Genomic DNA, 23,837 nt, shown 5'->3' with positions numbered 1-23,837 from the left:
TGTCATGGGCACTTGCCCTACCCACACAAGTGAGGCACAGTTTTTCTTGAGGGAGGAGGGGGAACGCTGTGTGGTAGGACATTTGTGGCTGGCTGCAGAATCCAGGACTTTTCCCTCACAGAAATACAAGAAAATGTGTGTTTTTAGGCAAAGTTTGAACTTTGCACAGGATTCTGGGTAAATAAAATCTGGTGAAAGCCACACAAGTCACCCCACCCTGGACTTCCCCATTGTTTTTCATGGGAAAAATGCGATGTGTCTATATTGCGTTTGGAGCCCTTTCCTGTCGCAGGCACTTGACCTGCCCACACAAGTGTGGCTTTTTCGTGGGAGACTTGGGGGCGAGGGGGGAATGCTGGGTGGTAGGAAATGTGTGGATCCCTGCATAACCCATGAGCTTTCCTCACATTAATGCAAGGAGAGGAGTTGGCCTAACGGCTAGGGCGGTCGACTTCGAATCTGGCGAAACGGATTCGAGTTTCCGCAATGGCGCTGAACATCCTGTGATTCTGGGAAAATCACTTAATCTTCTCGTGCCTAACAAAAATGAATGTGTGTCCTCATGTAACGCAACTGGTGCTATGTAAAGTGCTCTGATACCCGATACCAGGTCAAGTTCGCACTATATAAAACTCAGTAAAAAATTTTAAAAATGGAAAATGTGTTTTTTATGCAAAGTTTGACATTTGCAAGGGGTTCTGATTACAAAAACCTGGTGAGAGTCTCACAAATTACCCCACCCTGGACTCCTACAGGTATCTAGTTTTCAAAGATGTGCTAGTTTCATAGGTTTCCCTAGATGTCCCAAAATCCACAGCCAGCCACCTCGTGAAAAAGCACATGGATTCTGTTGGGTGAAATATGATGTCTCCAATGTCACATTTTGGGGTGCAAGGACCAGCCACACAAGTCGGAGTACCAAACATGTGGAAATACAGAATAGTAGAACATTTGTTATTACCAATCTAATATCTCTACGCTTGTGCCTTCACATGTAAGTCAAAGACGGCATTTTACAAAATGCCCTCTGAAACACATGCCAGTATGGGCACCCATAAATTCAGAAATGTACAACCACTGCTCCAAAACTTAGTATCTGGTGTACACTTCAGAAATACTGAGTTTTCCTTCGTATACTTTTTCCATTCTTTATAATTTATCATATGTATTGCTGTATAGTCGGTACACAGTGAAAAACCATTGTAAGGTGCAGCTTGGTTGTTGGTTCTGGAAACCTCCGGTTTTTGGAGAACCTACAAACTCTATATATCCTCACAAGCAGAAGAATCCAGCAGGTGTAACTGTATAGTGGTTTCAAAAATGTGCCATAGTAAGAAGAAGTTACAGATGGAAACGTAGACACAAATCGCTGTTTTTTTGTAACTCGATTTCAATATTTTCTTTATTGAGAAATCTCTTTTCTATAGGAAAACCTTGAGGATCTACACAAAGGACCCCTTGATGAATTCAGAATGTTGTCTAGTTTTCAGAAATGTATAGCTTTCCAGGATCCACCTTGGGTTTTACACCCGTGTCCACTACAACCTGGAAGGCAATTGAAAGCACAAAAAATAGGAAAAACAGGCTGTCTCCCAGTAAAATGCCAAACTGTGGTACCAAATTAGGTTTACTGAATCAGGTCTGTCTGGCCTGAAAGCTGGGAAGATGCTGATTTAAACACCGCAACCCTTTTGTTGATGCAATTTTCAGGAAAAAAAAGATGCTTTCTTCTTCAGCACTTTTCCCCCCCATTGTTCCTCAAACAGACGAAATATAGCTATATTTTGGCTAATTTCTCAGTCCCCTCCAGGGGTAGCCTCAAACCCTGGGTACCCTTGGAATACCCAAGACGTCGGGAAAGAAGGATGCAAAATTGGAATGGATAGCTTATGTGTATAAAATTTATCTAGGCCTAGGCACAAACTATCCTAAATAGCCAAAAGAAAGGCTTAGAATTTGGGGGAAGGGGCTGGGGTTTGGGGCCTTGGGGGAGGCCTAGCAGCGAAAGGGTTGAGTTATATAAAATAATCACTTGGGTCATGTCAATCTATAAAAACACTGATAGAAACTTTATTAGGGAGAAATAGATTTGTGTGATAATCCATTTTAGTGCAAAAGAAGCGACTGAAGAACCATGTTACATTGAAAACACAAAAAAGCTGAAAGACTATTCAGGCTTCTGACAACAAGGCAGTGGAAATGACATCTTCAAGTCTCACCTTCACACCTAAACCTTATATTGAATGAGTAACATATCAAAATGTATACAGCTCAAAAGTGCTGTATTTTAATCTTTGAAAGGATGCTAGTATTTGTTGTGATGACAAAGCACAACCCACTCATTCTACTGTGAAACTGGAACGCACAAAACGGACATTAAATATTCACATTTTATTACGGTAACCACCAATTCTCGTCTCAGCAAAAATTTGTTTCACGTTCACAGCTGAAAATGTAGCTTCCACGTCTCAGCGCAGTAATCACTCGTACGGTTCGTCTGTCACCAACTGCTGTTCGTCTGAGTCCTGTAAAAATCCAAACGAAAAAAGCACTTCAGAACTCTTAATGCCTGGTAACTATTTACCTTTTTGATTGGCTTTAGGACGGTGAATGCATAGGTCATGAAGTGCTAAACTGCTATTTACTCCTTGAGAGAAAGCAAAGTATTGTGTGGATGGGAGTGAGGTGTGTCTTTGTGGTACAGAAAACTGTTTAGAGGAACTCTCCTCAAAGCAAGACCCCCTACCCTCCTCTTGTGCTTTGCACCCCAACTTAGACATCTTTTTAAATTATTAAGTTCTTGTGAAGGGAAGTTGCCAATAAACTATCGACAACAGCTGCCATCTCTATCTGCCGCCATGTTGTCCTACATTATCTGCTGCGGTCTGCTTACATCGATGTGGAAGCAGATTTACCTGTATCGTGGAAGCAGATTTACCTGTATCGAGGAAGCAGATTTGCCTGTATCATGAAAGACTGTGCTGAATGAGCACAGAGCCGAGCGTCTGTTTTTCTGTGCTGATTTGCCTAAAGTTCATATGTATAAAACTCTGAACGTCTCTGAGGCAATGCACAAAATTCAAATGGTATAAGTTAGGACAGTGAACAATGATTGCCTCTCTCTTTTTCTGACTTGTTCTGTCTAAAGTTTACGCATTATCTGGGAGACGTATGAACTTTAGACACCTCAAATGCTAAAAAGTAGGTGCTCAGCTTTGCACAACACCAATGCAGGTCTTCTTGAAATGACCCCCAATTTTATAATCGGATAAAAAAGACTATAAGCCCAGAATACACAGCAAAAACTTGGACTGAGCTACTCGTGTATGGGCCAGGGCAACAATAGCTCTACATCTGATAGACAATTCTAGCCACAGATTCCTTACCTTCAAATAATCCCCAGGTGTCAGACTGGATCCGGAAGATATTTAAGCAGTTCCCCGGCACCAGTAGGTGGCGTCATTCGGCTTTGTGTTGTTGCTTTGTCTGTAGAGCCTATATAGGCTCCACCCCGGCGTGTTGACATTAGTTCTTTCCTTTCCGTACCAGATAGCGCTGATCCTGGTTTGAGCTACCATCAGCCACTTTTTTACAGGCTTTTTTGCCTACTTTTGTCTACTCTTTTTGAGAGATTTCTCTTCTAGTGACTGTCACAGAAAGATGTCTGTGACAGACCTCCACTAGGTCTGTTTGTGGTGCTTGGAGTATGACTATAACTGCAAGACCTGTGAGGACTACCACGCCGTGCAACCAATGTCACCGAGGGAGCGATCCCTCAAGTTCCTTGCCGCCTGACTTTGGACGACCCCATGATGCTCAATATCCTTTTCGTGTGGGAGGTACCGGCATCGCTAGCGAAGCCGCACCCGGCGATCATCCTCGCACTCCAAGTCCTTGGGGAAGTTGGGTAAGTCCCACAACACAAAAAATCCAAGAAGTTGAAGAGGTATTTGACTTTACTGCACCCATTGAAGTCATTGACGAGGCACAGGAGCTTCGGCACTCCAGGCTTCGTGGTTTGGCAGAGCCCAAGTCCAGGTCCGCTTCGCACTTCCCTGACTTTCTGGTAGCCAGAGAGACCCCCGCCCAGCTTAAAGGATTTTATGAGGCCATGCACCTCAATTTTTGCTTGCCTGGTCCCTCTGGAGTGCCTACAGGCCCTATCGGTTCAGGAGGGTTTCCCACTGGATCCCTATGGGCAGGCTCGCCATTGGCACAAGTCAGGCCTCATGGATCCCTTGCTGGATCCAGAGCCGAGCTGCTGGTGAAACCTATCCCTTCATCTGCATTCGCTCCAGTGCCATCGGCCCCCATGTCACCAACACCCACAGCGACACCATCCCCATCCTCATCCTCATTCCAGACAACAACACGGAGCTGGATGTATGTCATCCTAGACCATGCATTCCAGTACCTTTTACTCTTGATAGACCTGGAGAAGAATGGTAGGGGTCTGAGGACTCTTATGGTTACCACCATCTTGTAGATGAGGAGGACTACTGGTAAGAGGAATTGGCAGATGCCAATGGGTAGACAACTCGCCAGACACTGGCTTGGTTTATCCTCCTACCATGGATATGCAGGAGGGAGCTTTTTTTGCTGTGGTGCTGCGTAGTGCAGCTGAGGTATTGGACCTTCAACTACCCACAGTGCCAGTCACGACAAATGTCTTGACAGAGGTGCTTCAGCTGAGAGTCACTTCCTCTTAACCCTTATTCCCATTTAATAAAGACCTTACTGATGTCCTACTTGGGGCCTGGTTCAAGCGCTGCACAGGGTCTCCTGTGCAAGGGACAAATGCCTGTCACCACTGCCTGGACCCGAGTTTTCTTACCCAGCTCCCCACCCTGGATAGCTTGGTGGTTCAAGCCTCCACTTCTAGGATCAACCACGGTGTGTTCACTACTATGCCACCTGATGGGGAATCTAAAAGGCAGGATTCCTTTAGAAAGATAATATTCTCTTCCGCAAGCCTTGCACTGCAGTCAGAGAACACTGCATGCCTTTTGGGCCAATATTCCCATATGATATTGGATTCGGTTGCGCAAGTGTTGCCCATGATCTTGTAGAAGGCCCAAACCATGCACTCTAAAGCTATTGCTGACAAGAGAAATGCATCAGGTTCACCATACAATGTGGAATCGACACGACTGACTCGCTGGGTACAGGAATTTCATCGTCGGTGGTCCTTCCTGGCTGAGAAGAACTGTTTTTTCAGGGGCTGTCCAAGCCTCACTTATGAACATGCCCTTTTGATGGCTCTCATCTTTTTGGAGCGAAGACGGACTCAGAGCGCTTTAAGGACAGCGAAGCTACAGCCAGGACCTATTGGCTTGTTTATGGCCCTTCATCACCCCCATTCCTCCTTCTGCCCCTTTCTTGGCCATGGAAGGAGTCTCCAACCATATCCATTCCATCTCAGCTACCACAGCCAATAGACTTCCCAGCCTCTATGTGCCAGAGGATTCAAGTCCCATAAACCATGTGGGACAGGTACACGGAGGTCAGGTCAGTCCACCACCATCCCGTCAGCTGCAGCTTATAAACCCCTTTAGTTTGCCCTCTGATCACCTTGGGAATCCAGTAGGAGGCAGGATACACCATCACCTGCACCTGTGTCTGTGGACTGTTGGGTTTTGCAATCATCCAAAGAGGCTACTCCCTCCTCTTTGTGGCTACCCCTCCACCCATGCCACCCACTTATGACTGGCTGATAGAGGACCACCTCTCCTTGGTCTGTCAGGAAGTGCTGGCTCTCTTGGTTAAGCGAGCCATAGAGACAGTGCTGGTATCAGAAGTAGGTCATCGTTGCTATTCCTGCTACTTTCTGGTGCCCAAGCATGATGGAGGCCTTTGTCATATCCTAGACCTGCACCTTCTCAATATCTTCCAGAAAAAGGAGAAATTCAAAATGCTCACGCTCGTACAAGTTCTGTCTGCTCTGAACCTGGGAGACTGTATGGTAGTGTTGGACTTGCAGGACTCATATTTCCACATCTCTGTCCTGCCTGCCCACAGATGTTACCTGCAGTTCACAGTGGGCCAAGAGCACTTTCAATTTGCTGTGCTCCCTTTCGGCCTTGAAGCTCCCCTTGGGTGTTCATGAAAGTGATAGTGGTGGATGCAGCTCATCTGTGCAGGTGGGGGGTTCCAGTCTTTCCCTACCTCTACGATTGACTGTTGAAGGCGGGCTCACCTCAGGCAGTCATCTCCCACCTCCAGACTACGATGAACCTTCTGCACTTGCTGGGGTTTACTATCAACGTGCCAAAGTCACACATGACTCCCTCTCAGAGCTGCTCTGGACACAGTGCAGTTTTGGGCCTATCCTCCTGGGTCGAGTCAAGGACATTCCAGCTATGATACAAATGTTTCAACATCTATCCTGGACTTCGTGAGAATGACCGACCCTGAGGTTTTTGGTCCTCATGGCCGCCTGCATTCTGCTTGTTCTCATGCATGCTTGCATATGCAGGCTCTGCAGTGGGAACTGAAGTTCCAGTGGGTGCAGCATCAGGGGAATCTCTCCGACATGGTCAAGGCCTTTGGATTGGAACTGTGAAAGATCTGCAGTGGTGGTTGACGAACTGCCATTGGGTCATTAGCATACCCCCATCCCTTCCCCAACCAGAGTTGACTGTGGAGACAGATGCACCGCTTCTGGGATGCGGCGGGCATCTGGAAAAGGTGGAAATCATAGGACTCTGGTCTCCGGCGGAGTCCGAGCTCCACATCAACCTGTTGGAACTTTGGTCGAATCGCTTGGAACTGAAAGCCTTTCTTACTTTGAATAGGGGAAGATTGGTGCAAGTGTTCACAGACAACCCCACAGTCATGTGGGACTGCAACAAACAGGGCGGGTGGGGTCCTGGACCCTTTGTCAAGAGGATGGAACAGCAATGCATTTCCCTGGTGAATCAACAACTGGTGAGCTCTCTGAATTCCAGGATGGACTAACTCAGTTGAAGATGCCTAGGGGATCACAAATGGCATCTCCATCCAGAGGTGGTGCAAGGACTCTTTCAGCAGTGGGAAGAGCCTTGGTTAGATCTATTCGCCACCGCCGAGAACAGGTAATGCCATGAGTTTTGCATGCTGGAGTTTCCAAGGCGACTCTTGCTCGGAGATGCTGTTTATCTCAAGTTGAGCTTCGGTCTACTGTATGACGTAACACCAACACCACTCCTGCCAAGAATTCTCAGGAAGATCAGGAATGGCTGAGTTCAAGTTATTCTTGTGGCTCCGGAGTGGGCACAGAGAGTCTGGTATCCCAAGCTGTAAAGCATGATTGTTGGCCCTCCAACCAAGTTATTCTGTTGCAGCAACCTGCGCATCATTCACCTTCATGCGTGGAGACTGATTAGCTACAGTTACAGCTTTCGACTTCCTCCCAAAGTCTGTGATGTTATTCTGACAGCCAGGCGTCCCTCTACCAAGTTCGTATATGCCTGACAGTAGCATACGTTTATAACATGGTGGGATTTCCAGCACATTGACCCCCTTTCTGCACCTCTATCTAATGTACTTCTGTTTGCTCTCTCTTTGGCCCAGCAGGGCTCCACTCTGGGCACAGTTAAAGGTTATCTTTCAGCCATTTTGGCTTTTTTGCGGTTGTCGGACCAACCTTCTTTATTTTAGACACCTGCTGTGACTAGGTTTCTTAAAGGCTTGCAGCACGTTTCTCCACATACTATTCATTATGCCCCAGTGAGATTTTAATCTTGTTCTCACCTTAATGTATGTACTCTTTGAGCTTCTGAACAATTGTCCTCTTAGGCTGCCTTTCTAGTGGCCATAACATCTGCCAGAAGGAATAGCATGCACTCTTGGCACACCCTCCTTACACCACCTTCTCTCCAGACATGGCCTCCATCCTTCCGAAGGCTGTGACCCACTTCCATGTAGGCCAAAACATCACCCTTCCTAACTTCTTTGCGCTGCCTTACCCCTCCAAAGAAGAGGAGAGACTCCCCCACCTGGACCCAGAAAGACTGTTGTCATTCTACCTGGATCACACAAAAGACTTCTGGGTGGACGATAAACTTTTCATATGGTACTTATGCGCTAAGAAAGGCAAGGCTGTGGAGAAACAGACCATCTCACCATGTATAGTGCTCTGCATTAAGATCTGTTATGCATTGGCCAAGAAGCATCCCCCTGAGGATTTGCGTGCTCATTCCACCCGAGTTAAGGCTGCAACCACTGCGTTACCCCACTGACTCCCTGTTCTTGATATCTGTCAGGCAGCAACGTGGGCCTCCTTGCTCACATTCACAAAAAACTACTATCTGGACACTTTGCCCGTTCGGTCCTACAGGAATTTTAAAATTGGCTTTGCAGATTCACCTCCAGGGAGGCATTGCTTGGAAATATCTTCTAAGGTAAGGAATCTGCTTATAAAAGTTTCGATCAGATGAACAAGTTGCTTGCCTTCTGTAACCCCTTATCAGGTAGAGACTCTATCTAGCTGTAGATTCCTTACCAATCCTCTCCGCTCTGCGAATCGTTTGCAGTATAAGGGACACCCTTCTCATGGCCTTAGTTTTTCCACACCAGTGGTCATTTCTCATCGTCGCTCCACGTTCCTGGCATGTAAAGTTGTAAAAGTAACTGACGTCAGCACGCTGAGGTGGCGCCTATATAGGTACTGCGCATGATGCTTCCGGCGCGGACAATGGGGACGTGGAGCAGAACGATGCCACCTATCGGTGTGCAGGGGTACTGCTCAAAAAATTTCCAGAGCCAGTCTGACACCTGGAGATTATTCTGAGGTAAGGAATATGCTGCTATATAGTCTCTACCAGATAAGGCGTTACCAAGAGTTAGTAACTTGTTATTATAGGCAATAAATACATTAATGGTATCTATATGTATTTTTATGTTATTAAATGTGTATGAATTGTGTGAAATACCAATGATGTATTTCTTGAATTGTTGTACATGTAGACATTACATTTAAATCCTTTTTTAGGTTAGAAATTCACAGATTGGAAGCAGTAAAAAAAAATGTCATAACTACCGGTTCTTATCCTTATGAATTCTACCTTCTACCATGAGAGGGGGCGGGCTTACCTCGAAGGTCCTTTCAGTAACAAAAAGTAAGACTCGCTAATATTATTTTGGTTTCACTGCCAACAGATGTGAGCTAGGGGATATATATGAACAGTGGAACTGAACTTTGTGGGAACGAGGCATGTGATGAGGGCCCCCTGAAATGTCCTTTTCTCACAGATATCATGGGCTTGGGCTTAAAGGAGGCCCCTTAAAGAGTTAGGGCACCATTGGGGCGACAGGGGCATGTGCAAAGCTCCTGAACTTTAATTCTAATCTCAGCTTCTTCATTTCTTTGGATTTCATGGCTATGAGAAAATAACTATAACCCTTGTTCCCTCATCTGTCAAAACTAGGAGAACTCACTCAGAAGCAGGCTAACAACGTGTATATATAGATGCTAAGGTATGTAAATAGGAAGGATTGGCAATAACATGTAGACACAGGTGCCTTAAATACCAGGACATATGCCACCCAATAATGCTTCGGAGGTCATAACAGCAATGGCTTGTGAGCACTTCTGATATTTAGTACCCACCACCGATGACCCTCTATGGTACTATCATTGAAGCCTATGTTGGAAATTGACAATAAAACAGCAATGAAACTATTGAAGTTGCTGCAAAATATTCTATTAAAAAGGCTACTTTGCTTACTTGAGAAGAGGGAGGAGTTTTGAAAGTCTATCGGCGGGTATGGAAGTGAACAAACCATGACTGTGTCTTTTGGTTCCACCATTGATTCTTGCTGTTTGTGTATTTGTCTCAGTGCCATCAAACCACATTCATCTACCTGCTGTCTTTCAATCAAACACCAGGCAAGCATCCCACTTAAACAGACAGAGTGAAAATAAAGGGAATGCATTGGTGTCAAACTCACAGAAAATGCATCGTAGGCCGGCTCGGAGGGAGTTGCCACAGAAGTGGTTGAGCTTTCATACATTGGCTTTGATAAGGAAGACTTGTCCAGTGCTGACACACTTATATTTTCATTTGACTGCAAACCAAAAGTAAAAGTTAGAAAATTGTAGTTAAACAACATCTCTGTGTGTGAAAGGAAAGCACAGCTTCAGTGATGGAGGACACATTCACAACACTACAAGCATGAACTCGATATGCTGCAAATCAGGGTACGCTCTTCCTGTGGGCAAAAGAAAACCTTGATAGTGCTACAGACTGTTTTTCAGATGGCGCTACTACATTGTACATGTATCTAATAGTCCTTCTGTGATTTAGATTACGCATTGTGTAGGTAGGGATTTTATACCTAATCTGCATGCTTTAGTCACCACGTCCAACCATTATACTTGCGGCTAGCATTGTTCTTTACAGCTTGGCTACCCTTTTTCCTGGCTAGACAAAGGACCTTTGAAGATACTTTGAACAATCTTATTTATTTTAAATTTTCAAAGACTGTAAAGGGCTCCCATTGACTTTTTTTTTTTCCCCAAAAAAAACTTTATTCGGCATATAATCACAATACACAGCACAGCGCCTACAACCACAAGTGGCCGGCAGCGTGGTGGCAGACATTAAGGCAATGGTGTACACAGCGGTTCGCCTACAACCCGCTAGGGGCCGGCCGCGTTACAGTATTACCGATAGGTAAGATGATAGCTCAAAAGGGACTTACGTCCTGTTGTTTGTTATTGGAACCTTCAGTTAACAGCTGTTACATACTACGTGTACACATTGTGCAGAGGTAAAAACACAGGGTGCAACATTATCACATCTCATTTCCCAGGGGTGCAATACCTCAAAGTGCATTACGTAACCCATCAATGCCGGAGGAACACGGAGGGAGAACCTGCACCATCACCACCCGCCAGCAGCCCCAGAAGAGGCCACTTTGAATCCGGGAAACTATGTCCCCCATCTGTTGAAGTGTGGGCAAGCCTTATGTAAATGCGATGGAGGATCAGCCCAAACCCACTCCCGACACAGCGCACTACCGCTCAAGCAGGGTGCCCTAAGTGTGCGTAGCGCTATGGGATCTATATAATACAGCTATATGATGGTGTGCTATGATAGGGGATTTGATAACAGGTAAGTCGTGAGAGGGCCCCATATATCCACCGGTCGAGACGCTGTGGGCAGAAGCTCCGCATATTAGAGCAGCGTTTCTTGACACTGTACCATGTCTCTGATCCAGTCTTTGAATTTCGGGGCCCTGCCCCTCCCCCACCTGCAAGCTATCAGTCTCTTAGCTATAAGAAAGGCGACTGTGGCGAATCTGCGGACAGGTTTCCGAACAGTTTTTGTGTAACCCAGAAGTGCCTGCATTGGAGATGGCGTCAATGGTATATCTATCATCTCCGAAATGCCCGAATATACCCGACCCCAATAGTCGGCAATCTCCCGGCATCCCCATGCTACGTGCAAAAAGTCCGCCGCAGGTGCGTGGCATCGCCAACAAAGGTCGTCCTCACGGAGACCTATCCTGTGCATGCGGGCTGGAGTACAATAGAGTCTATGTAGGAACTTATAGTGAATGACCCTGAATCTACTGCTTGAAGAAATTTGTTCGGTTTGTAAACAGCAGAAGTTCCAGAGTTCGTCTGTAATGGGCTCTCCCAACTCCCCCTCCCATCCAGTGCGTGCCCTGCAAGGCCCCGGCTCCGGTGTGGTGTGCAGTGAGTGATATAGGTTCGATACCGCATGTGCAGGGGTAGCAGCTTTGAGCAACTGATGTAGAGGGTCTAAAGTGGGCGGTTCGGCTGGAAACGCCTCCGTCAGTGCTCGAATCCCACTACGAAGCCTAATGTACAGAAATGTATCCATGGGAGTGGGTGTGAGGTCGGCGAACAGGTGTGTCTGCGACCTAAAGCGGCCGTCCCGATATAGGTCTCCCCATGTCTTGATGTTGAGTTTGACCATAAAGTTCTTAAATAATTGTTCCTGCAGAAGGGGTAGTAGGGGATGGTATGCCAAGGGAAGCAACGGAGAGTATGCTAATGTCGTGTGGGCTTTTTTCGCAATATGGCGCCATGCTAGGACTGAGCTGGAAACCGGGGTATGATCTGCAGTACGTGTTTCGGGCACGCTAAATATGGCGCCTTCCAACAAGATCGGATCTGCCAGCCAATGCTCCACCGCTATCTGAGGCAGGAAGGGTGTGGGGCGAATCCAATAATGCACATAGTGGGCCTGAGCACTGTAATAGTAAAGTTCGAACTCCGGTAGATCAAAGCCACCTTGTGCGAATGAACGAGTCAAGATGTCCCAGCTCAGACGTGGCCGCTTTCCCCCCCAGACCAGTCGGATAAGTTCAGAACGCAAAAGTTAAAAAAAGGACTTGCCCGGATAGTATGGGATATTTAGGAAGAGGTACAGGAGCTTAGGTAGAACTACCATCTTAATGAGGGATGCGCGGCCTGCAAATGAGAGTGGCAGCGTGATCCATGTGGTCACGCAAGTTTGGATGTGGTCAAAAGCACGGCCATAATTCAGCCGCATCAGTTCTTCACGGTCTCGAGTGAGGAGTATGCCCAGGTAACGGACCTCATCTGTGCACCAACGCAGAGGATAATCGAGGGGGAATGGCTGGGCCGCTGTAGTGAGCGGAAAGATAGTGGATTTTCCCCAGTTAATTTGAATGCACGACATGCCAGAAAATCGAATGAATTCCCTCAAAATGGGGTGAAGGTTAGCAGCGGGATCGCGTATGTATAGTGTGATGTCATCCGCGTAAAGGGATATAAGGACTTCCCGCTGTAGGCAGCGTAGAGCCTTGTCCCGGTGGTGTTGCCGGAGCCTGGCAGCCAGCGGTTCAATTGCTATAGCGAACAGCAACGGAGATAAAGGGCACCCCTGACGCGTGCCCCTCGATATAGCAAAGGCATCAGATATCCGACCATTTACCCCAACGCGAGCTACTGGTTGACGATAAAGGATATCTATCCACTGCGTGAAACCTATTGGCATCCCCATGTTTCGTAGAATGCATTGGAGATAGTCCCATTCTAACGAATCAAAGGCCTTGGTGGCGTCTAGAAAGACCGCCACCAACGGCAAGTCAGGGTCCACATTTTGCAATATGGAGAAGAGCGTACGAAGGTTGTATGAGGTAGCCCTGCCGGGGACGAAACCCGCCTGATCCGACAGTACCAACCCCCCCAGTAACAACTGCAATCGATTAGCCAAAACCTTGGTCAGAATTTTCGCATCACAGTTGATTAGGGAGAGGGGACGGTAGGAATCACAACACGAGGGTGGTTTACCGGGTTTTAGAAGAGAGATGATTAGAGCCTCCTGCATGGATGGGGGAAGCATTCCGGATTCATGCGCCTCAAGATAGACCTCTCGAAGCACCGGTGCCAGGATATCTGCATATGCCTTGTAAAAGTCCATGGGCAGCCCGTCCAGCCCGGGGGCCTTCCCGGGTGCCATCTGGTTGATTGCATCCCGAATTTCATCCAGACTTATGGGTTCAGCCAGAAACTCTCTATGTCGGTCCGGAAGCCAACCCAAGGTGAGTTCCCTCAGGTAGTCATCCATATCCAGGTCCCCCACTCTAGTAGTAGAGTAGAGTGCAGAATAGTGTTCAATGAAAGCGGCCAGGATCGATCGTGTGTCTCGTACGGGTACCCCTCCGTCTCCCTCCAGCTCCAATATGAAATTTGAGCCACGCTGGGGGCGAACCACTCCCGCTAAGAACCTCCCGGGTCGCACTCCCTCCCCGTAGGCCCTAGCCCTGAAGTGTTAACCTCGGAATTTTACCTCTCTGTCAGCGGTGGAAGTATACTCAGACAGCGCCTCTCGGTACCGCGCCTGGGCGGCGGAGTCAGCGGCATAGTCCGGCTGAGTTTCTAGTGTACGCAGTGTGTTTTCCAATGTATGAAGTGTATTGCGTAAGGCCCGCAATACACCGGAGCCTTTAGAGATACAAATGCCTCGCACTGTGACCTTTAGTGCCTCCCACATTGTGGCCACCCGCTCCACTGACCCCTTGTTATGTGAAAGAAAATCTTCAATGTCTTCGCGCAGTTCAGAACGGAATAGCTCATCACGTAGTATGTTGGGTTGGAGGCGCCAGGAGGGGGGTCTCCCCAGTATGTCTGGTAAACGGAACCTGGTCAGCACCGGGGAGTGGTCAGAGAACGTGCGACCCACATGCTGTGCCGCAGCTATGGAGGGGGCCAACCCCCGAGACACCAAGATGTAGTCTAGTCTAGCCCAAGTGGCGTGAGCCGAGTTCCAATGCGTGCCCTCCATACTAGTTGGGTGCAAGTGGCACCATGTATCCACGACCTCCTGAGTGTCGCAAATGTCCCGCAGGTATCTGTGGGTGTTGGTGTAGTGTTGTGTAGAAGGGTTGGACCTATCCAAGGCCGGGTTAAGCACATCATTGAAGTCCCCTCCCCATATGAGATGTGTCGATCCCACCTCCCTGATCTTGTTCCAGAGGGCAATGAAGCTACTTGGGTCATCACAATTGGGGCCATAGGAGCATGCTAAGGTTATGGTGTCAGCACCCATCCTTCCCCAAGTTATACAATACCGTCCCTCCCGGTCGGCTGCGTCTCCCATGGGTGTATAGGGGACACTCTTTTTTATCAAAATAGCCGTGCCTCTCGCATAAGACGAGTATGATGCGAAGACCGAATGCGCCGCCCACCGGGCGGCAAAGCCGCCTCTGCGTTGGGGATCCATATGGGTCTCCTGCAAGAATACGATATGGACATTTAATCTGCCCAATGCCCCCAAGATCTGTCTCCTCTTCCGCGGGTCCCCCAGACCTCTAACATTCCAAGTAATAGCAGATATAAGGCCCCCCACATTACTATCAAGGTTCCCGGTTTGGCTCATGTCCACAGCTAGAGAAATAACAGGTCATGGATGGCACAGAACCACGTCTGCCCCGGTGCCATTGTATTGCGAAGGTTACATAAGGTGTGTCGGCACTATGCAGTGTGACAGTATCCATGCTGCGTTCAAACAAGACATAAACAACCCCTTGAATACCACCCCCCCACCCACACCGACATCCCAATCATGCCGGGCATCCCCCCCACCCTATATCAACACAACATTCCAAATCATTATCCTTTTGGGGAATACCCAATTGGGGAACACTAGGGGTCCAGGCCCGCCATCCAACTCCCCCAATATTTCACCCGCTGCCCGCTTGGGTCAGTAGCAGCGGACTGCGCGGGAGGGGGAAGGAAGTGCCAGGGCAAGATCATGTTAAACGTCAGCAGGGGGACCCTGAAAACAAGCGAGCCCATCAATCGGCAGGCTATCAACCCTAGGTCGGGGCACAGAGCAGAATAAATTGCGAGCAGTAAGGCCCGCCATGCGGTAAAAGCTAAGCATTGCTATACCATATCAGTGTAATGAAGAACAAGAATAGCAGCTATACATCCCCCAGTCAGTCCAGAGCCGAGGTGGGCGAGCGGGAGCCAGCCCTCTCCGGCGTTGTTCGGGCAGCCTCATGAGGGCGTTTTTGGTCTTTTAGGAAGAGTTCCACTTGAGATGGGTTCTGGAATATGTGTGGCTTGCCATGGTGGACCACCCGTAGGCGTGCCGGGTACAGCATGGAATATTGAATACCATTTTGAATTAATCGTTTCTTGACTGCCCCAAATTTACGGCATGCCTCCTGTACCAACTGTGTGAAGTCACGGAAGAACGATAGCGTGGTATTTTCAAAATGGACAGGTTGCTTCTCCCGGGCCAATCGAAGTAGAGTATCGCGGTCTCTATAATTCAGAAAGCGGATGATGATTGGTCTCGGAGGGGCTCCGGGTATGGGGCGAGGGCCTAGGGTGCGGTGAGCCCGCTCCACCATCAGGTGTGGGGAGAAGGCCTTCGCGCCAAAGAGGTCAGACAACAGCTTTTCCATGAAGAGTTCCATTTTGCCCACGACGGTGGATTCTGCCAGTCCAATAAGGCGCACGTGATTTCGGCGCGATCGCGCTTCCAAATCTTCATTCTTGTCGGCAATCACCTTCAGCAATCGCTCCATCTGCGATGCAGTACTTGCAGTGGCCGACGCCCCATCCTCCAGCCCCGAGATTCGTTGCTCCGACTCCTTAACGCGTTCCTCTTGTTGGTCGAGACGATGTACTACAGAGTCCAGCCGCCTAAACATATTGTCAATCTTTGAGTCAATGGAGGTAAGGCTAGTTTGCATGTTTAATAGGAGCGCCTTCCAATCTACCTCCTCGGCGTCTCCCCCCTCCGAGTCACAATCCCCCGTCGGCGGGGCACGGGCTTTTTTCTTTTGGGTCTCAAAAGGAAGCCGGGATTGCTTAGTATCTGTCTTCCCCATTATGGTAAACCATACGAACCAGCCCTCCACGCAGGAATACCAGAGCGGAACGCTCCCTCCAGAGCAGCTAGAGTAAGGCGTGTGATATGATGTGTGACTAGGCCTGCGGCCCAATGCAAATTCCGCCGACAGCCCTCTTCGTCCTCAGCGATGTGGATGGCCCTGTATACTCAGGGGGGGGGGGGAGCCACTCCCAGCAAAGCACTAGCTGCAATATCGACCCTTAAAAGCCAGATTTAATTTGCGGTAGCAGCCCCGCCAGTGTCCACTCAACGAGGCAAGTAGTGGCTCAGCGGCAATTATCCATACAGCACCGCGGGAGGACCATCCCCCGTCAGCCTCGTGTGTCGCACTCCTCCCAGCGCATCGTGGTCCATGATGGCTACTCGGGGGAGCACTCCCACCCCCGCGGAGGACACTCTTGTCGCAGGCCAGCAGCGCCCCGCTCCTCAGGCCCTCAGTAGTTATCAGGAGGCCGGCAGGTGCCTGTGAGACCCTCCCCCAGCGGGGTCCCCTCTCCTGGCAGATTCCCTGTGGGTCGGGCGCACCGCGGCAGCAATAGTGGGTATCCCCCACTCTGATCTTAGGGGGTGCAGGCTACAGGAAATCTCCGCCCCTCGCTCGCTCAGAGGCCTCCCAGGGCGATGCAGTGTACGGAGGCCTACTTCTCTGGTCTCAGGGGCTTAGGGCAGCCGTGCAAGTATCATCACTCAGCTTAAATCACCACTGCAGCCCGCATCCACCTCTGTCTTACCGGCACTCCGGGCGATCCGCCACCGCCGCAGGCAGTCCTGATATGTCGATCGCCTCCTCCAGTCCGCTCCGACAAAGGCCGCGTCTCGCGGCCCAACGACCGCGCCCGAGCCCCGGCTTCGCGTGCACACGCACACCGTCTTCCTCGCGTCGGAGGGCTTCAGCGCCGCCCGCAGGATACGATAGGGCCAATATCTCCCTCGTCTCCGATCCAATTTGCTCAAAACTCGCCACAAATGTGCTTCTGCCCCTGCGGAACACTCGACATGAGTCAGCTTCCAGTTTCCAGGGTTAAGGATGGATTTTACGGATCGTTGAAATGCCCGGCTGGCGAGAGCCTCACCGATGTGCGGCCATGTCGGTCTGGCGCCCTCTAGCGCCCCCGGCTCCCATTGACTTTTACAACAAGAAAATACCTTATTGACTTTCCATTTGTATTCTTCTCTCTCCACGTTTTACTTTAAACCCCTTATAAGCTTGTAATTAGCATATTTTTAGTATTTTTTTATAAATAATTTTGTTTGGATCTTAAGTCATTTACATCTTCTAAAGTCCTAAATCTGAAAAAGGGGGTGAAAATGGGAGGTTAGGCCAGTGGTCATTGGGAAATTTGCAAACAACTAAATTCATAAATGTTGGGCAGTGAATTATGTTCCAAACGCATGTTTCCACCACAAATGCACATACAAAATTTGGAGTAAATGTGTATATAGGTAGAGTAAGTATCTCAAGCACCCCTCTTTTAGGGGAAGGCAGCGGGGGCTGGAGAGACTGAAGGGAATTCATCCACACGGAAAAATGTACTCCAAAGGAGTAAGCATGATGCAGATGCACAGTTCTCCGAGGCCTGTGGATAGTCTAGCCCTCAGAGAAAAGGAACATTTTCAGAAGATTGGCAGCCTTAACCCCTATAAATACCCTAGACTAAAAAGCAACCTCTAGCTATATTCGAAGCCTACAATGTCTTTTGCAGTAACTCTCTCCAAGAGTTCAACTCAACGTCAACGGCTTGCAGATACATTACTTAATGACATTTCTTGTATTGAAATTTAGCTTTCAAGTACTAAAATCATGAGAGACTACAGTCTTATTAACTCGCTCTCTCCCCAAGCTTTCATGACTTCTTTCCTCTGTAAGACATCTGTACTTCTGATTTTGTGTTCATCTCTTTCCCCACACTTTTCCATTTCCCTCCATTGATAGTCAAATCCTAGCCACACACACTTTTCCTTAAAGCCTCAACTCATAAACTGCCACCATAATTTGATGTACACTTACTATAAGCTTGGCATAACAAATAGTAGTAACTGATTACATAATGTGAAACACGATCGTCTGATATAATAATTAATATATGGTGCTTATCCTTAGAGACACAGAAAAGGGAACTGGGGTAAAAGTCCTAATAATATATACAGTGCCCTACACACATATTGGAGGCCAAGTCTATTGTCTCGCACCCTTTGGACATGCCTTGGGATGATCAAATCTCTTGGCATTGAGAACATTGATACAGAATACATTAAATCTCCTGGAGGCCAAGGGCCAGATTATCAAGGTTTTGTGTAGCCCTTGCACCACGCGAGGGGGCGCAAAGGCGACAACACCTACATGAGATTTATGAAGCCACAGAAGGCTACCTAGCGTGGCCCTGCATGGCTTCATAAACCTAGAGTTACACAAGGCAGGGCAAATCGCTGACTTGCATTATTCTGCCACAGGGAGGCGTTCCATGGGTGAAGCGTGGGTGTTTCCACGCATACACCATGGATTTTGACGCATTCCCAGATTTACCATTAGTGGTAGACCTGGGAATGCATCAAAATGCTACACCTCCCAAGGTGAGATGTAATGAGGAGAAATATCTTTATTTCTCCTTGATTTTTACTCTCTCTCCGTGTGCTGTATTCTGCAGCACACATAGAAAGAAGAAAATGCCTCTCAGGGTTGTTTTTGTGCAGGAAGGTCTACCTTCCTGCACAAAAACAATTTTACCTACAACGCAGGCACCCTTCAACCTTGACACAAGGGTGCCTGTGTTGGCGCTATGCAGCCAAAAGTGCGCCATCACTGGTGAACGGTAAGAAGGCTACATGTTATGTTAAATAAGGCGCATTCCTGCCCTTTCCCCTCTCGCACAGCAAGGGAACTCACTGTGCCGCACAATGTAAAAAAATGATCTATATGGGCCCACATTGCTGTGCTCCTCTTACCCAGGATTCTCTTAGGCACCACTGCGATAGACGTGAACCACCACACCTGCCTCAGTCTGCCACCTCTTTCCACATGGTAAAACCACCCCCCCTTCATCCACTCAGGTTGGATGCCCTCACACGCCAGTGTGTTCATGGCACTCCAGCAGCTGTATCTGTCACTCCCCAAGATCTGTTCCTGATCCTCAGAGCCGCAGATCACTTTTAGTGGGTGGGCAGGAATGTGGCAATCCTCTGCCCTGTCTGATGCCCGCTCCTGAACAGCTGCCAACCAGAACCCCAGTGAGTGGAGAGACTGCACCGTCCCTGGCTGACAAGATCTGACAGTCAGACCCCAGCCACTGGTCAGTTCCTCTCCACAACCGGATATAAAGGACATCTCAGTTCAGGGTCATGTTGCCAGAGGGGCTCGCTTCTTTCCTTGGTTACATCACCTCATTGACGTCTTTACCTTGAGCTGTGCGTTCAGGGCAGCATTTCTCAGCAATGTGAAATTACAACTTTTCATCACTTTTTTTTAAAACAAAAGTACTTGGGAATGTTTAACATTCCTTCTAAGGATTCAGGGCTGGAGTTAGAATAGTAAATATGTCTCCTGTAAAATTTTGGGGAAAGTTGCACTTTCACCCTATTTTCTAAGACTGAAGTTAGGATTGTAAATGCACCTTCACTGCGTCCACAAAACCCTCCGCTGCCCTGACCAGGATTCAACAGAACGGCTGCCATAGAGAGCTGCAGGAGCGGATTGGCACTGATTTGACAGTTTGTTTCTTATTAAAATGATGCTCTGGGAATATTAATCAGGCGTGGATCGTCCATTGGGGTGTAGCCCCCCCGCCCCGCGCACCCGCCCGCGCCCGCAGCTCCGTCGGTGTCTCTGAACTTAGTTTACTTAAGTTCAGAGACGCCGAGGGTGGGGAGAACTAACTGACAATGCATGTCAGTCAGCATGACGTCGGACCGTGGGCGGTCCGGCGTCATGTTGACTGACATGCATGGTCACAAGCCAGGGAAAGGCAGCACAAGTGCGCATGAGTGGGCATGGAGATTAATTTTTACTCCGTGCCCAGTCATGCGTACTTGTGTTTTTACTGCCATGCGCATGCCCATTAGGAGCCCCTCGGTCTCCTAATGGGCAGGCGGCGGGCCCCACCTCCAGTACCGTTAGTGAAGGCGCCAGGGTATCAGAGGTCTGAGAGCGAGGTGGCGTGGACCCGTGGACCGGCTGTGAGGTAAGTTAAAAAAAATATATATATTTCATTCCCCCCCCCGTGCGCGACCCCCCCCCCCCCGCGCGAGCCGCGACTGCACAAAGCTGGCAGAGTTGCAAGTGAAGCTACTACAACGTGCCTGTTCAAAGTAAGGCCGGCCGGTTTCAAAAGTGCCCAAGCTCAAAGTCATGTTTTGATGCTGCTGTTAATGACTCTCGATGGGTATCTGTGGTTGTCCCTGGAGGGTCCCTGTAAAATCACTGCATTCAAATTAGTTTGAGTTTTTTTGATTTGTTTGAGTAGGGATTATATCACATTGCAACCTATAACGGCATATGAGCATTTTCCCATTGCGCATAAACATTTACCCTGGCCTGTACTATCTAATTTGAACTTTACGCAGTTATTTGCAGCGTCTGCTCAGATATTGACAATTCATGTGATGGTGCCCAATTAAGAGCTGTTGCTTTTTGCTTCAGTGAAATGCAAGATCTGGTCTGACTTGCTACAATATTCCAAAACCCACGTTTTGATGGTTTTACCGAGTATTGTTTGTTAAGAATATAAAAACCTAAGCTTTCTGTTTTTTCCACACTGTGCCTTTATTAACAAGTTGGACAGTATGTTTAAGTAACCAACTCGGAAAACATCATTATTTGTACACATAAATAAAGTTTACGTTAAATCGACATGCAGGGAAGGGCACGAGGCTGTGCCAGACATGCTTTCCTGAGAGGCCATTCTTGTCTCAACGAAACAAATGTTGAAAGTAGCCTAATAGGTATTCAGGTGTGGAGAAAATAAACATTACATGCAGTGGGGAAGTAAAAGCTTGCAATAGACCTGGATTTGAACTTTTAGAATATACACAAGTTGTGCAATGTTTTCTAGTCATTCTGCCATAAGGCTTCCATTTGCAGAGCATATGACCCCTCGACTCGTGCCAGAAGTTATTGCCTATAACTTGTATTAGCACAGGCCAGGGACGGGCAAAAGTTCTCAAAGCAAATACATTTCTCAATTTAAAGCTATTCTGGAACGCGAACAGATAACTCTTATGTTGGAAACACAATATGTTTGAAGAAGAAATAAGTGAGCCCTAAGTTGACTTTTTGTGAAACAAGTGTTGGCAGTTTTTTTTTATAGATCAGCTATTCTGAATCAGAACAGAAATGAAATGAGTCAATTACATATTATGAAGCATTTTTAATACAAATTGTGGCTGATGTTTATTAGGATTCCACGATTTGGGATATTCTATAAATAACATAACACAAAAGTTCTAATTGGAAGGCACTGCCTTCCTCAAAACAGTCTTCCTTTCCAAGATACTGGGATGGCTACTGTACTGATATCAGTCTAAGAGATATTACAAATCAGACCAGCATTTAGAAGAATGTCTTTAACATTTTAACCCCTTATGCAGCACTTATGAGAACCCCGAAACAATTTGTTTTTTAAATTTCTCCTTGATTTCGTCTCCTGGAAGCTCCCAGAAAGGGGAAGGTGTGACCAGGGGTGCTTATGAGGTGGCACCGGGCCCAGTATGTCTGGCTGCGAGTAAATCGAGTATTTCACGTCTGCTTGCAGCTGCAGCGGTCTCTGTATACTTTTTTGTTTATAGGTCTTTAAGCCTAAACAAATGTTTGTGACTCGTGCTTTATGTGTGTACTTGAAAGAGTTTGAGTGTGTGTTTGTACTTGTGTTGGGGTAAAGTTGATGGATATAAGGATGTTATTACAGATCCTGTCATAATACTTTCGCAAGTGCTTTATCAACCTTCCTGCTTCCTCAAATTTGCTTGAAAATGCTCCATTTATCCACTCTTTTTTCAAAATTTTCTCGGAGGAGTTGTTAGGGCTCGCTCGCTCGCCTCAGTGCACTACCATGATAACTTTACGCCTCACCACTTTCAAATGTCACCAGCCGCCACTGGTATTAATGATAGACAAACCTATCTTAGACTGCAAGGCCACGCCTCTCCCCTTTTATATTTTGAGTGTTCATCTAATGCTACACTAGGTAGGAGAATTTCATATCTGCAGAACTAAGTATGATAAACCTATATTTCTATCCAGAAACGACGTTCCCTGATAATGCTGAAATAGAAGCCCTTCAGAGATGATTTTCCAAGTCCCTGCAGCTGTTGCTGCAGTTATATAAACAGTAATAAACTATTGTTGCTAGTCTCTGTATAATTGGTTTATGTGGCTTAAGGCCCTTGTAAATAAGGTCCCTTTACACCCATCACTAAGCGCGAAAGGGGCATGCAATGAGTGTTGCTGTGGGCGTTCCACCGCAACACCCATTGCTTTGGGCGCTGCCCCAGATTTACAAGGATGTGTAAATCGGAGGCAACGCCTAAAACTAACGCCATGCAAGAGCAGGCAATAGAATGGCGAAACGAGTAGAAATACTTTTATTTCTCCTCGTTTTTGATTTTTCAATGTATGCTGCATTCTGTAGCACACATAGAATGAGTAAAAGGCCATAAATGATTGATTATGTGCAGGAAGATGTCCCTTCCTGCACATAAACAATCATTAAATAATGATAATTTGCTACTTCTATGTGTGCTGCATTCTGCTGGTATCCCCAAAAGTGTCAAGGGTGTGGGGTGGGCACTGAAGTCATCCATCTTTATTGGTTATCTGCACAGCCTGTGGTGGAGGGACAGAGCCAAGCAGAGAACTTTAGAAGACGTCCCAATGATGGGTACAAAACAGCTCACCCTCAGTATTTAAAGCACTTCAAATTCGTTATTTTGCAAATCTCCAAAGAGTAAAAATAAACATTGAGGAGCCGTGCTCATGCTCGGCATTAGTGCCATGTCCACAGTGAGCACTGGGTGTTAGCACTGACCCCTGTAAAAATCAGAGGGTCACATGTATCAGTGAGAGAGGGAATTTGAATCAAAGTGCGACACGCCAGGCGTTTCGCGTTCCTTTTTGTAGAACAATAAGGATATATCCATTCTTCTTTTAGCTTTTTACTGCATTTGAAGTACTGAGCAGGTACAGTTCACTTGCCAGGTTATTGATACCCGGGAGCTGCCTTAAGACTCCTCGAGGTCAAAACGGATCCTATTAAAAAAGCCACCATATGACTGCAGAATGGAGATGGTTCACAGCGCAGGGCATTAAGAATGCGAGAATACGTACTCAGGAAATGAGGCATAGAGAGAGAGAGAGAGAGAAGCATAGTGGAAGGGGAACATGGGTGCGAAGAGGTGGGAAGTAAGAGCCTACACGTGTGAGAGAGGCAGAGGCGATGCAATAGGAATGCTTGTGCCACACTAAGGGGGCAGCAGAGAAGTAGAGAAAATGAGATAGGAGCT

The 23,837-nt window shown here is 47.6% G+C and overlaps 1 protein-coding gene across 1 annotated transcript in view; it reads right to left on the bottom strand.

Annotated features, from left to right (window-relative positions):
* Positions 1 to 2,060: 2,060 nt before the first annotated feature.
* LOC146855445 (stabilin-2-like) overlaps positions 2,061 to 23,837 on the bottom strand; it is a 1,201,024-nt gene continuing 1,179,247 nt past the window's right edge. Inside the window, 2 exon segments of the mRNA XM_085653243.1 lie at positions 2,061 to 2,525; positions 9,931 to 10,047. Of these exon segments, the coding sequence (XP_085509369.1) occupies positions 2,481 to 2,525; positions 9,931 to 10,047 (162 nt within the window). The 3' untranslated portion in view covers positions 2,061 to 2,480.

This window comes from Triturus cristatus, chromosome 4_1, assembly GCF_964204655.1.
Source record: "Triturus cristatus chromosome 4_1, aTriCri1.1, whole genome shotgun sequence".
NCBI classification, from domain to species: Eukaryota; Metazoa; Chordata; class Amphibia; order Caudata; family Salamandridae; genus Triturus; species Triturus cristatus.
This window is presented reverse-complemented; position numbering and strand designations above follow the sequence as displayed.